Source organism: Seriola dumerili, unplaced genomic scaffold, assembly GCF_002260705.1.
Source record: "Seriola dumerili isolate Sdu_G_001 unplaced genomic scaffold, Sdu_1.0 BDQW01000149.1, whole genome shotgun sequence".
Lineage (NCBI taxonomy): Eukaryota > Metazoa > Chordata > Actinopteri > Carangiformes > Carangidae > Seriola > Seriola dumerili.
The window spans coordinates 14,330,665-14,344,740 of record NW_019174404.1 but is presented as its reverse complement, the minus strand read 5'-3'; the positions used below and the strand labels follow the sequence as shown (position 1 = coordinate 14,344,740).

General features: G+C 45.2%; 1 protein-coding gene across 2 annotated transcripts in view; it reads right to left on the bottom strand.

The window, feature by feature from the left end:
* The window catches only part of akt1 (AKT serine/threonine kinase 1), a 31,687-nt gene that overhangs the window by 13,882 nt on the left and 3,729 nt on the right, over positions 1–14,076 (bottom strand). For both annotated transcript variants that reach the window (XM_022750356.1, XM_022750355.1), the window contains exon 2: positions 12,450–12,635. In XM_022750356.1, coding sequence (XP_022606077.1) covers positions 12,450–12,495 — 46 coding nt within the window. In that variant the 5' untranslated portion in view covers positions 12,496–12,635. The remainder of the gene's footprint in view (positions 1–12,449; positions 12,636–14,076) is intronic.

Sequence of the window (14,076 nt, the reverse complement as noted above, 5' to 3'; positions counted from 1 at the left end):
ACATACCATAACAAGGCAGTGGCACACAGTGGAGTGGGACTTGAATATTTATACAGGAAAAGTGTAATTTATTTTTAATCACGGAGCTGCATATTAACCCCATGCAGAGCCGTAGCAAGCTGTCCTTAATTGCCCCATTTCCTCCAACACAGAAGTGTGGCGCGTGTGTGTGTGTGTGTGTGTGTGTCTGCAGAGGAGAGGTAGGAGATCTGTCAATATGAGCTTCTGTTACCCTCCTTCAAACACTCACTTCTGAGTGATGAAACTGATAACAGATCAGTCTGAGACAGTACAGACCAAACAACAGCTACTAATGTCTTTATGGTCTTATAAAATATTTAAAAGGGATGTCAAAATTTTCATAACATTGGCTGAATGTCACTTTTCATAATTTGTCACTTCTGACGCCTCAAAATTATGAACTTCCTCTTCCCACTTATTCTCCACATTTTTTTTTTGCAAGTGATGACATGAGTGGTGAACTCTAATAGGACATCCTCCATATGGCTTTTCTCGGTAAAGATGAGAGGCGAGAAGGAAAGGAAGAGGACACTTTAGAAAAGCTCTGTTATACTGGCAAAGTACAGCAGGGTGATGCCTTGTAAAACAGGCTGTCTGTACATCACGTTCCCGCAGAGCATCGAGCCATTAAACCCAAAGCAAACACCGAAGTGTAGAAACACCTGATTTACTGTGACTGGCATGTGCTGGCACCAATCACCACACTAGAGGAAACATCTGCCCCAGAGCACAACATACTTTAGTCTTCAATCCACAGCAGATGTCCAATATGTTATTGCATTTTTCATCATGGCACTGGAGGAGATTTTTCATCTGGTTTTCTGCAGCGTAAGTGTTTTCATACCAAACATAGTTCGTTTAGAAATTAGCTCGACTTTGTCAGCCGTCAGATTGCCATTTCTCGACGACTTCCAACAAAGCCGCCCGTGCTGGATGTGCTGTCCTAATTGAAATACACACCGGCAGGAATCCGTTAGGTGGATTTCCCTCATGTCTGTTTCAATGGAACACAATTATCGTGATGAGTCGTTTGTCTGTTTTAAACTACAAGCCTCACCAATCAACGTCCACATCAGTCACCCACACGTGAACGCTGTTCTCCAGAGAATCCACATGCGTACTGTTATTTATCACAGGCCTTCAAGAGAACCAGACTTCCTTACTTCAGCAACAACGGTGCTTGCAGATATGGTTAGCATAAAACCAAAGTAATCAAAGCACAAAAGAGCACTTGTAGTCATACAACAAGTATCAGGTGGGAATTAAACACAACACAATGATAGGTTGCCTAAATCTTTCACACTGCGGCCAGAAAGTCTCCAGAGCCTGCACACCGAGCCTTGTTTTCCTCAGCTGGGCCCCAGCTGGTGCCTCGCTCTGTGGTCAGGTTTTGGCTGACCCATATCCCCCTGCCATAGTCCATGCCAGCCCACACTGAGGACAGTATGTGCACAACGCAGAGACAGCATAATGAGCCCCCTACCTGACACCATGACACCAGACGAGGGGCTCAACATACATGCTCATCTCGCCGGTGGAGACTAAACTTTCAGTTTAGAAGTTTTGGTTTGGCAGCAGGAATGCAGCAAATCACTTCCAGACTCAGTAAAGACCTTACGTACATTACAGCAGATCCTGATGTCCAGAGACAGGTGTTTATGTGTACACGTGCATGTATGTGCTCGTGTGTGTGAGTACATTGTGTGCGCACGCTGCCTGCGGTAGGCGTTAAAAAAGGTGTTTGTGTGCAACAGATTACATCAACATCTAGTTTGGAAGGCTCCGAGCTTCTCCTGCCAGCTCCGGTGACGCACAGAAGTAGCATGGGTGGTCATTTGTGACGCAGCAGCACATGGCATGATGTGTCCTGTGCCGGTAGACATTCTCCCACACTGAGGTGGCCTCTATCTCATGGATGTCAGGGAGGTGACAAAGCCAGCTCACCATACTCACTGACTACATTCTTAACAAGTGCCACTGTATTTAAATAATGTCAGTGTGATCTAGATTGGTGGGATTGGTCATACGTAATGAGGTAAACAGGAATGTGACACTGGTACTTGTGAAACAGCTACTGTGATATTGTAAGTGTAACTGAAAAAGCTCATTTTCAACAGGTGGTTGTAAAGACGAGAGCAAGAGCAACAAAAAGCAAAATTGTTTGTGCGAGTCTTTTGACGTGTTTTTTCGACATTGACGCACATCTTTGACATAAAAAAAAAAAAGGTCTGCCACAAAGATGTAACTCCACATCTGCAACATACATCCTAAACTGGTGCACGCTCTTTCTAGACAGGAGGACACTGCAACTTCCTCGTCTGCGACCACAAACCTGGTCACATGACAAACAGTGGAAGCAGCTATATCCGGTTGTCTCTGTGTGTGTTTGTGTGCATTATTGTGTGTGTGTGTGTGTGCATGTCTCTACCACTCTGCAGCGCAACCCCCCGCAAACAGTCTGCGCTCAGAGAGTAAACAACAAAGATGACCCTTGTCAGCTTCCCATTTACACCAATTTCCCCTTCTTCTACTTTTATTCTGTTCTACACCGTGGCGTTTCATAAGCAGTGACAAGATGAGAGAGCGAAACCGACAGCTGTGCTTTCTGTATTTTTTTTTGATTGTTGACTCAAACACAGTTAAGAGATTAAATGTGGGCGCAGAATTATATTACTATGGTAATCATGCACGAGAAGTGTTATGCAGCTGTAACATAGACCGGCAAAAGAAATCGAGACCAAATCAGTTCACTAAATATCGTTTAAAATGTCTGTCTTTACAATAGCTTTAAATATTTTATATGACTTCAATGCTTTGGAGAAAAGACTCCAAAAGCATCCTGTGCACAGTGAGAAACACAGTGCAGACTGCTGACAAAGGACAATGGGCCTCATAACAACACAGGAGAGCCTTCTGCTTTTAAGTCAGTTCATCATCACAGCGTTCCAGTAAACTAAACCCTTTTGATGTCAACGTGCTCTCCAAAACAGGAAACTAGCCAACAGACAGACTGACCACAACCGAGATAAGATAAAAAAAACCTGCTTCAAGTGTCAGGTCTGACTGTAACGGGGACACACTTTGCTGCGAGGGAAGTCTACAAAGTGATCTGTGTCCCTGAATCAAAGCTTTTCTAATAAATGTAAAGTAGCGACAACAGACATGTGAGTCAACTCAGCCAAATTAGGGGAAGGACAGCCGAATAGGAGGACTGATTTGACACCAGATGAGAGATGAGACGACTAGAGGGGATGAGAAGGCTACACAGTGTGCAAAGAGTTGTGCTGAGTGCAGTTGTAGTGAGACAGATCACTACATATGTTCCCCACATATGTAGGAGTGCGAGATGGGGGGTGGGAGGGTGGGGTGGGGGGTGTGAGCGCAAGTGAAGTGTGTATGAGCCATGCGTACTGTGCATACTGTGTGTACTGTGTGTTTGTGCCTCTGTGTCTGTGTGTCTGTGAGTGTGTGTGAGTGTGTGTGAGTGTGTGTGTGTGTGTGTGTGTGTGTGTGTGTGTGTGTGTGTGTATGGGAGGAGCTGTCAGGGCCTGATAGAGTGTCTTTACATGACAAGCAGCTGCTGAGGTCTGGGATGCGCGCTGGGCAAAGTGGAAAATAATGAACGGAGAACCGCTGCCAAACACAACAGAATTCATCTTTATTTGCCAAATGCTGCATGGCCCTGTGTGTGGACAGCTCTAGCATGCCACCAACACGCCCTCTATACCCTGAACACACACACACACACACACACACACACACACACACACACACACACACACACACACAGACAGACAGAGACAGACAGACAGACAGACAGAATAAAGGTGCAGGGGAGAGAACAGGTTCAGCCACAGCTGTACACAGTGGAGCACTCGTCTTGTTTGCTTATGCATGTGTGTGACAAATCATGAGTGCTGGTAACCCCACAGAGGTAACCTTTTATTGAGAGGCATCTCTAAAACTTCTTTTTAACAGGTTATTATATATCAGGTGGCGTTCTGATGTGTGTGCAACTCTCCAAATCTAAAAGACTCTACCTGATTCCTGAGAAAGTAGCAAGAAAAACAGGCCCCACACGGATTACAATTTATATCAGTGCTCTCTTTTTGACACTGAAGCCATTTGCAAGTCAACTTGGTTTAAGAGGCTTTAACAGTAAGGGCTGGTGAGGCAGGGGTCAATAAAAAAAAAAAAAAGGAAAAAAAATGTGGAAGGCTTTAGACAGAGGAGAGAAAGAGAGAGAGAAAGAGGACAAGAGAGTGACAGAGGTTAGTGGCTGTTTCCGAGGAGCGTCCTGTTCTGTCCGTCTCTACGTGACAACGACAGGAATGTTGAGGTCCCAGCTGCTGTGGCTTGTTGGCTTTTAATAAGACACATCATGCAGCATTCATCATGCGGCCCCCAATAGAGAGGCTGCAGTGTCCTAACAATGTGTCCAAACTAACAGCTCTGTTGCATGTCACCCCCCCCCCCCCCCAGCCTGTCTTCCTTTACTTTGAAGAGTTTTAACAACATTTTTGAAAAAAAATCTTAAAACAGAGAGTTTCACCTTAGTCGTCTGGCACCATATAAACCGTACACACAAAGACACACACATGCTCATATTGCATGCGAGTGAATGTACGCACACACACAGACGGACACACTCACACACAGACACACTCACACACAGCCACAGACACAGACACAGAGACAGAGACCCACACACACACACACACACACACACACACACACACACACACAGTGAGAGGAACCAAGAGAGGGTCAGACAAAATGCGCCTCTCAGTGCCCACACCCAGTGGTTGGACTTCCTGCGGGGGCTGCTGCTGTTGGGTTTTGTCCCCGTCTGCCCATTCATAGCTTTGGGATGAGAGGAAGGGAGCCAGTGGTAACTGCATGAACTGTGCATGTGTGTGTGTGTTTGAGTGGTGAGAATCGGATGAGAAGGGGGGGGTGGGGGGGTAGGCGGAGGTTGAGGATTAGGGAATTAGAACTCCAAAGCGAGGGAGGAGGGGGGAGGGGGCTGCGCCTTTTGTTGGTTTTTCCTCAGCCGCCCCCGCCATCCCTTCGGCCCTTTTCTGCCGGGTTCTGCCTGTAGGCTGCAGCTGTGGCCTGCCACCCTGTGCCCTGCATCTCAATGAGCCACGGGCCGCCCGCTCCAGAGGAGCGGGGGCTCCCTGATGCAGGGGTCACCACTGAGCCCCGGCAACCACTAACTCCGCCCCACATCATTCCCCTGCTCTTGAGCTGTGGAGCTCTGTGCTGGGCTTCCCGTGCTGCCCAGACACCCATCTACCCATTTGCCCCTCTCACTGTGACCATATAAGGCAGCACCAGCCTCACATGCCATCCTAAACTGTCCAGGAGTTTGGGCTCCTTCATTTTCTTCCTTTTCTCTTTATGTCTTCCTGACACCCCCCCCCCTCTCCAAACCACTTTTGTTGGCCCCTCTCTCTCCCATGCAGCTGGATGGGGGTCTCCATTGCCAGGGCTTTGGCAGCAGCATCAACAGGTTGCGGGGAAGGGCCACCCTGGCCTCCAATGTAGCCCTCTCTGTCTCTTGCCCTTATCCCTCTCTCTTTCTCTCTGTCACTGCGGTTGCTGCTGCTACCCCAACAGGAAAAAAAAAAAAAAAAAAAAGCAAGGGGGATGGGGGGGCACGATGGAGGCTGCCCCTCTTTCTCACGCTCATAAGAAAGCCCTCACTTCTTCTCCGTGGTGAGTGACACCTGCTGATTACCATAGAGACACTGTGGGAAGTTCCCCCCTGCCACACTGGGGCTGAGATTTGCCCCCTCTCCCTGGGTAAACAAGCAGTCCATGGATTAGTTAACTGGGTTACTGCATGGCAAACAAATAAACACACATTATTTAGAGCAAATTAGTGCCAATGAACTCGCAATGACCAGTGTAAGATCTAACACCCTCAAACAAGGAAGGAATAAACTCCAGAGGATCCTTTTTCTCTAGAGGGGGATACGCTCCAGCTGTTAAAAATGGTAGCGACCAACTTCCTCCAAAAAGTATGACAAAACTTTCTATGGTTGCTCTGAGCAACGTGTAAAATATGTGAGTACCAGAGTAAGCTGATGTGGAGGATGTAACATACAGTCAACTCTTAGTCTGCAGACAGCTGAGCATCCCCTTCATCTCTCTGTCTCCCTACCCTCCCTAAACTGGCGAGAGGTGCCAGTGATGTGATTGATGTCGGAGACTGGGAGCTTTTCGCTGGTCCGTAGCCGCTTCCGCCATGGGTCTGAGTTGTCAGCAGGGTCATTATCCTAGCAACAGGGTGGTGGGTGGGGAGCGTGTGCTGGAAGTGGGGGATGATCGGGGGGGGGGGCTGGCAGAAGCAGAGACGAGAGAGGGGAGATAGAGAAGAGGAAGACTGTGGACAGAAGGGAACGGAAGAAAAGAAGAGGAAGGACACAGATGAAGACAGCGAAGAAGAAACAAGAGAGATAAGAAAGGGAGGAGAGCAGGAGAGTGAGAGCGCTGCCGAGCACCACAGTTGTGGCGAGCAGGCGGACTCTGCACAGCAAAGTAAGCACACAGCGGGCCTGCAGTGAGAGGAGGCGAGCGGTGAAGGTGCCACCTCCCTCAGCCTCCTGGCCCCCCCCCCACACTATGCCAGCCAGCCTGCCTGCCGACAGCTGCACCCCAGTAATTTACTTCTCTCCACCACATTTAGCAGGAAGACTGCTTCCCATTACCCAGAGCAGGGGGTCTGCGCTGACGGCCAGACACCCGGCCAGAGCCCTGGCTTCCTGGTGTGACACCCTCTGCTGCTGGACCCTGCCTACAGGGGCTCCACTCCCAGAGCTGTCTGGCACTTAACTTGCACTGCTGTTTATCAGTTTGGTTGTGGCTGAATATTTAACCACCAAAGTTGGGGTTATCTGTTGTAAAGTTATCTGCAAGAAAATCAGTAAAACATGCTACATCAATTACTTCCAGTCAAACTACTAAATTACCTGTAATCACAGAATTATAATCGCACAGTTTACCTCTCTACAAAAATCCCTTTTATCTCTCACTTAGTTTCTCTGACTTGTTTTTCACAAGGATTACCCTTTCATGATTGTTCATCGGTTATCACAATGAATATTGTAGAGAAACTCAAGCTTTGAACCTTCTAATCTTCATTTTGATGAAAGCTTTATTAAATCCTAATATACCTTTATGTTAATACACGTGGGTTAATGTTCAGGGTATATCTAGATAAAACATTAAAATGTTCTTCCTGTCTTTAATTGTCTGATTCTATAAATTTTAATAGTAGCTTGTAAAGTGCTTTTAAATTGAGAATTGTGGAATAAATCATCAAAATCATTCCAAAATCAATCCACTGTCATTCCTGTAATCTGTAAACTGCTGATGAAACATCAGCTGAATAGAAACGGTTTCATAAGTTGTATTATTTGTTATTTTTGATTACTTGGACATAAGTTATTTAGTTTCAGAAATTGCCAAAAATCTTTCTTTTACTTTGACTTAAACAACAAAAGTTCTATAGTGCTAAAATAGTACTAAGTAACTTAAATAACTACTAAAGTACTGCATAACTTTGTTTCTAATCACTGTAACATATTATCCACAAATTTAAAGAAAAAAAAAAAGAAAAAACATTTTGGGGTTCATGTAAAAAGATTTAGTCATTTTATGTGCACTTGAGACTTATTTGTTAAATGTCTGACAATGCAGCTGAAAATATCGGCAAATGGGATGAGCTATTGCTCCAGTTCTGCAGTATGTGATACGTGTGTGTGTCTGTGTGTGTCTGTGTGTGTGTGTGTGTGTGTGTGTGTGTGTGTATTGCAGCAGTGTGTGGCCCATGACAGCCATAATGAAGGGATGTGTAGGAGCCTGGGCGAGCCCAGCAGCAGAGCTGGCAGCAAGTCAAAGTCCTGAAGTCCTGAGACAGTCAGCATTGCAGCATCATGAGACACTTTTAATCAGGTGGGTCTGCTCCTTTGAAGAGCAGGAAACAGCACATTCCCTTACTGAGCCCTTACAGAGAAAACTAATGCAAACGTGGAAAACGTTGGCTGAGTTGTTGGAGGCCTGTTCACCAGATGCACGAGGCACAGATATTCAAAAAGATGAAAAAAACAAAAGAAGTTTCATCTACGCCGACTACTGTGCCTGGTGTTTCACAGCACCCACGCATGCCCCCCACCCCTCCCCTCTCATTCCCACTCTGTGTCTCATGCACTCTCCTGGACCACCAACAAGGTCTCGCTTGGAGGAGCAGCTCACGGGTGTCCTTCAGCCACATGACCAGCGAAGGAGCAAATCAGCTCATGCGCTCCAAACCAAACCACGAGAGGGTCTGTGTGGCACGTCGCACACAGCATCCATCCACTCTGCTGAGGCCGACTGGGTCACTGAGCAATGTTCTGGGAACATCACAAAGACACAGCTCAACTTCTGTCTCTCTCTCTCTCTCTGTCTGTCTGTCCCTTCATCTTTCCCTCGCTATCTCTACTGGTGTGTTCTCTGCTTTCCCTCCCTCTCCCTCACCCCATGCCTCCTCTCATGAGCCGGAGCCAGCTGAGCGTGCTACCCAAATCCAACAGTTGTTGCGGCCTTCGTTAGCCTAACGAGGGGGCCGGCTCTTTATACTTGTCAGGGAGCAAATGAGTCAAACAAACAAGGGCCAGGGAAGAGGGGAGGACAAGCGAGCGCTGTTCTGTTGAGCTTCACTGGGTTCTTGGCCGCAGCGCTTCCCTGGAAACTAGGGAACCCACAATCTGCCTCTTTGATGTCTGATGATGCTCTGGCTTTGATGGAAACTTTGGAAAAACACACTTGCAAAAAGAAATAACATGCTACTCGGTCTCTGTGGCCACTAGAGGCCGTAGGCACATTCAAAGTGTGTGGGTGCACTCTGAAGGATCTAAAAGGGAAGTATCATTTGAGGACATATAACAACTGGTTATGATAGTAACAACAAAGTTACAGTGTTTTGCAAGGCTGCACTGTGATGCCGTCTGCGCATAAGGGCACTGGGTAATGTCCTGCTGGCAGCGTAACTTCTGATTAAATATGCTTCACACTGTCCATACACTCACACATTTGCATATGCATGTCCAGACGTACACATACACCACACGTCCTGCTCAGCCGCTTCGTCTTGCATTCCAAAACTGTCCTTCCAAAACAGATAACCAAGATAACAGTCACAACAACACATCCACAGGCCAGACACATTACTGCAGCACAAGGATTAAGGAGAAAGTATCAAGGTGTGTCCTTCAGAATGAGATCATTTCACTGAGTGCAGTCTGTCTGGAACAAATGTACAGAGCAGTCCGAGGCCAAGAATCTGCAGCTCTAATGACAGATTAGCTCTACAGGGTACTGAGGCACAATGCTCGCTCCGGGTTCTTACAGGAATCTCCGCAGAGTTTATACGTGCATGCTGAACATGATTAATCAGACAGGAATCAAAGAGAGAGTGTGAGTGGCGTGGACGTGTTCAGCTGGGGCACCAGAGCTGCAGCGCTCTGCCACTCGCTAACAATGAAACTGAGCGTTACTAGAAGACGAGGCAACACTTGAGCTGTACCTGTTTTTGTTAAGTCATGGTTTGGTGTTAGACCATGTCCAAGGAACACACACACAATGTTGATGGAAATATGGAGGGCTATCCTTTGTACAACATTAAATTAGTGTTTTGAGTGCACACATGGGAGTAATGAGCATGCTGAACACACTTGGAAGCGGTATAAGCCATTTATTATTACGCCCACATGGTGATGTGAGTCACTTGGGTGGCGCCACCACACACACACACACACACACACACACACACACACACACAAGGTGCATCATGGGATGATAGTGGTTGAGTGGGGGCTGCCTGGCTGAAGTGATGGACACTGAGACAGGGCTACTGCAGGTTCACCTTCTGTGCAGTGACTCTGGGGCAAAGACTGCATGACAGTGACGCGACACTAAAAGCCTTCCTGTCAAGGAGGCAGGCGGACGCCCTCCAATCAAAACACGGCGGCTCTGGGTGACATTTCACAGGGCACAGCTGCTGGGCTGCGACAGCATGCCAACTCACTATTCCTGAAGGGTTGTTTGTTTAGTGTGTGTATGTGTGTGTGTCACAGCTAGAAGGGTGTCACTGCTAGCACTGTGCGTGTGTGTGTGGGTGTGTGTGTGTGTGTGTGTGTGTGTGTGTGTGTGTGTGTGTGTGTGTGTGTGTGTGTGTGTATGTATATGCACATGTATTGCCACACAACCTGACTGTTTTTCTAACAGTCACTATTTGACTACTCTTATAGTTATATTTTACACGGGCCTTCAATCAACGTCTTCCACTCTTATCAGCTCTGCTGAAGGTGTGGAAAATGGACATATGCCAGTTTTGTGGGACAGGTAATAAAAACAAGCACCAGAATCATTGTGAGTACACACATTTACACACTCAGAACGAATGACCTTTAAATGTCGTGCCAAACAAATGTAATTTTACATGTTCCCTTCCAAAGAAAGGATGTACCTATTCTAGCTTTTTCCCTAAATAGACACGGTAACACAGTTTGCCTCTGAAGCCTCTGGTGCGCAACACAGATCTAATTCATGGTATGAATTTTGCTTTCTAGGTAGATGTAGATGCTTCTCAGAAACTCAGGATTGTGGATTAGATAAAGCTCTTAATAGCTATATTTAATTTTTGTTAGTTACTTTTTTAACTTTGCATCATTGGTCCATACTAAATAGAACGCAGTGTTTCTGCTATATAGTTACAATTTAAAACTGTTGCCACCGTTTCTTCAGAATCTTATGAAGCCGCAATTACACGACTTTGCAGAGGCGCAGTCCTGCTGTGGACCGCTGGCGGAGCTCAAAGCTTGGTTCAGTCGGCTTTCCATACGATCCCACTGCATATGTCAGCAAAAACTGGCATATGCAGTGGAATATTTATTGGGTGCAGAAGCAACAGACCGAGTTTCGTACCCTCGGGTTGGAAAGATACACAAGTTGGCTAATAATCTAATCTTACTCAGTGCCGAGTGTCGATTTTAATGGTTAAAATGATAAATTTCGCTGGTGGTACATCGTGTCAGTTGTCACTAAATAATGCTAATTCTGTCAATAACTTGTTAACAGGCCTAAATTTAACTTGGCTGTTGTCAGTTTGATGCCCCTGCTGTAAAAAAAAAAAAATCCTAATGGAAACACTAACAATTTTTTCTGATAAGACACAAACAGCAACCAATGTTTTATCCTTACACTCACTGGAACGGCCAGGGTGTGTCTGCTAGCACCAAGTGAGCCGAACCAGGCTGACCCTTTCCTAAAACAGCAGCCTGTTATGCTCTGAGCCCAGGCCTCGAGGAGGGGGGAGTGAGGGCTAACACACCACAGCAGCACTCAGCTCCTCCTAGAGTCCGAGGAACTCTCCGAGTGACCTGCTCCCATCACCTTATCCCCCCCGAGTCAGAATCTTGGTTTCCCCTCTTCCAGTAAAAGCCTGGTTCTCTGGCATTGGGCCCCGGAGCCTTCAGTGGTTTTGGAGGAGTTCCTTATCCTATTTTGCCCCCGGTGCTGGTGGTGGAGGAGACGGCGGTGGAGTGGGCTCCGTGAGGCAGGCGCAGTTTGAAGGCAGAGTTAGTATGCACACATAAAGCTGCTCAAAGCCAGCAGGTATGTGAGGAATGCCTCTTCGTCCAAACAACAGGACTCACGCCCGATACAGAGCCACGCCACGCCACACAGCACTGTCAGAACAGCTAAATGGGGCCCACTGGGGACTCTGCGACTAGATGGCTCTCTACATTAGATCTGGCATAGTGCCTGTTTAAATAGGTTTACCCAGTGATCAATCAACTTGGACATACTGTATGTCATCGAGTTTCTTCAGTTTTTAGAAAACAAATCTGTCTCTAGCGAACTACAGTAAACTTTCGCTAATCCAAGTACTTCAGGAATGAAGGTCATGAGGATTTGTGAAATATCTGAACAATTAGTCTAAAAATTTTAATCACTATACTGTACTCCAACTAATACCCAAAATACAGTAGATGAAAACTGCTGTGCATGCACCAATCACAGTGGGTTTGCAATTCAAATACATTTCTCATACAAATATCGAGAAGAGATTTTGAAATATTTACATAATGAACTTGTTTTAGGGTCTTTGCATATTTAGTGTTGTGTGCAAGCTTGGTTAGTCCACAGGTTTGCACAGTTTGGGTTTCTAGTGCATGGGGTGATGATGACTGTACTACATCTTGATTGAATTGTCAGCAATACATAAAAGAAACCAGAGCACATTCTGTGAATAAAGAGGTGCATACAGTAATTATCTTATTTCAGCCTGGTTTCAAAGCAAAGTTTCAAGTGCAAAAAACTCTTTACAACAGATATTATATAATCAAATTATATAGCAAAAGCATCTATTTATTTACCTCTTTTATGCAGCCATCCCTCCTTGACGATCACCACATTGGTCATGTTGGTGGGCAGGGTGGAGGATCCAGGTTTCCCACAGGAAGAGACACAGCTTTGTTTCCGAAGTTTCCTTCACGCAGCCCTGTACAGGAGCCTGGAGACGGGGTCCTGGGGTTTACAGCCGCCTTCTCAATGGTGGTTACCTATTAGTTGAAGAAGAGTAAAAATTAGCCCCGTATTGAGGTGAAAGAGTTTCTCCACTTGTCTGAATATTAACCCTCGGGTCAACATAGTAGAGGAGAGGCAGCGGAATCGAGAAGGTCCTTGTGATTTATGGCCCAGTTAGTGGAGTATATGCTAAAACCACAGTGCAGTCCCATTCACATGTGGAACCTGCACCACGTCAAGGTTCAAATATCTGTGTAAGGCCGTGGTTTTTGGCATTTACAATGAAGTCTCTCGTATTGGAAAATTCCATGCTGTTCGCACACAACCACAACACAACCATTCCTGATAGACTGGGCGTTTTTTTTTCGTTTTTTTTCTACTCATGACTAGAACAGCAGTGAGTTAGAAAACTATGTCATTAAATAATTCTCATACTGGATGCCTAAATGATGGATTTTGAAACTTATTGTTTAGCCAAAGCCAGGTCCTATTTAAAATCACAAATGCTCCCATATCTAAATTCTTTTTCCTGGATTTATCCTGTAAATAGGTGGCAAGAAATTTCAAAATTGAAGGGATTTATACAGGTTTACTGAGTGTGATGTTTCTGTTTGTACTGTGGTAGGTATACGAGTTTCTGAGAGGGACAGCAGGGTTCTTTATCCCACTTGCAGATTTTTGTTTTGGCTAAAACTCGAACGAGACTGGATGTTGGACTTCAAGGGCCTGAAAACAAAATTATTTTCCAATCGCTCTGATCAGAACAGAGCATAACTTGAGTTTTCCACTGCCAGGCCAAATTACTCTTTTTTTTAAAATAAATAATCAATAATCTTGATTTATAAAATCTCATCAACATGTATTGAGGGGAAAAAAACAGTGTGAAAGACCTGGACATCCTTTCTATAACTATTGTTTTACATTACTGCCTCCTACTTCAAATGAACTTATTTATATTATTTGATCACCAAAATCATCTATTTCATGAATTTAATTTCTCTGTATATAAGAATCAATACATAATGAAATTTATTTTAGATTATTACATTGCTGTCTGAGGCCTAAGCAAAAAATTGAATTTTCCTTACACATAAGAAAGCCCTTTCATATGGATGTCATTATTATAGATAAATACATCTGAGATTCAAATATCATATCATGATAAAGCCTGTGATGAAGATCATATGATATGATCAAAACCTCCAGATGAGCTACTAAATGGACTTTAATATGAAAATGTTGTGTTAACTATAAAATGATCATGTTGACTTTAGACCACCTGATCAAGATATTCACTGGCTTCTGAAAAAATGTGATGTTTTTTTTTTCTACATTTCCATGACAACAAGGCAAACTGCCATCTGCTGATGAAGATCATGTGATATGATTAAAAGCTCCAGAACAGCAACTAAAATGGGCCTCAAGGTGAGATCTTTCTGTCACAAAATGTTGTGAAGAGAAGGCACATTGTTTACT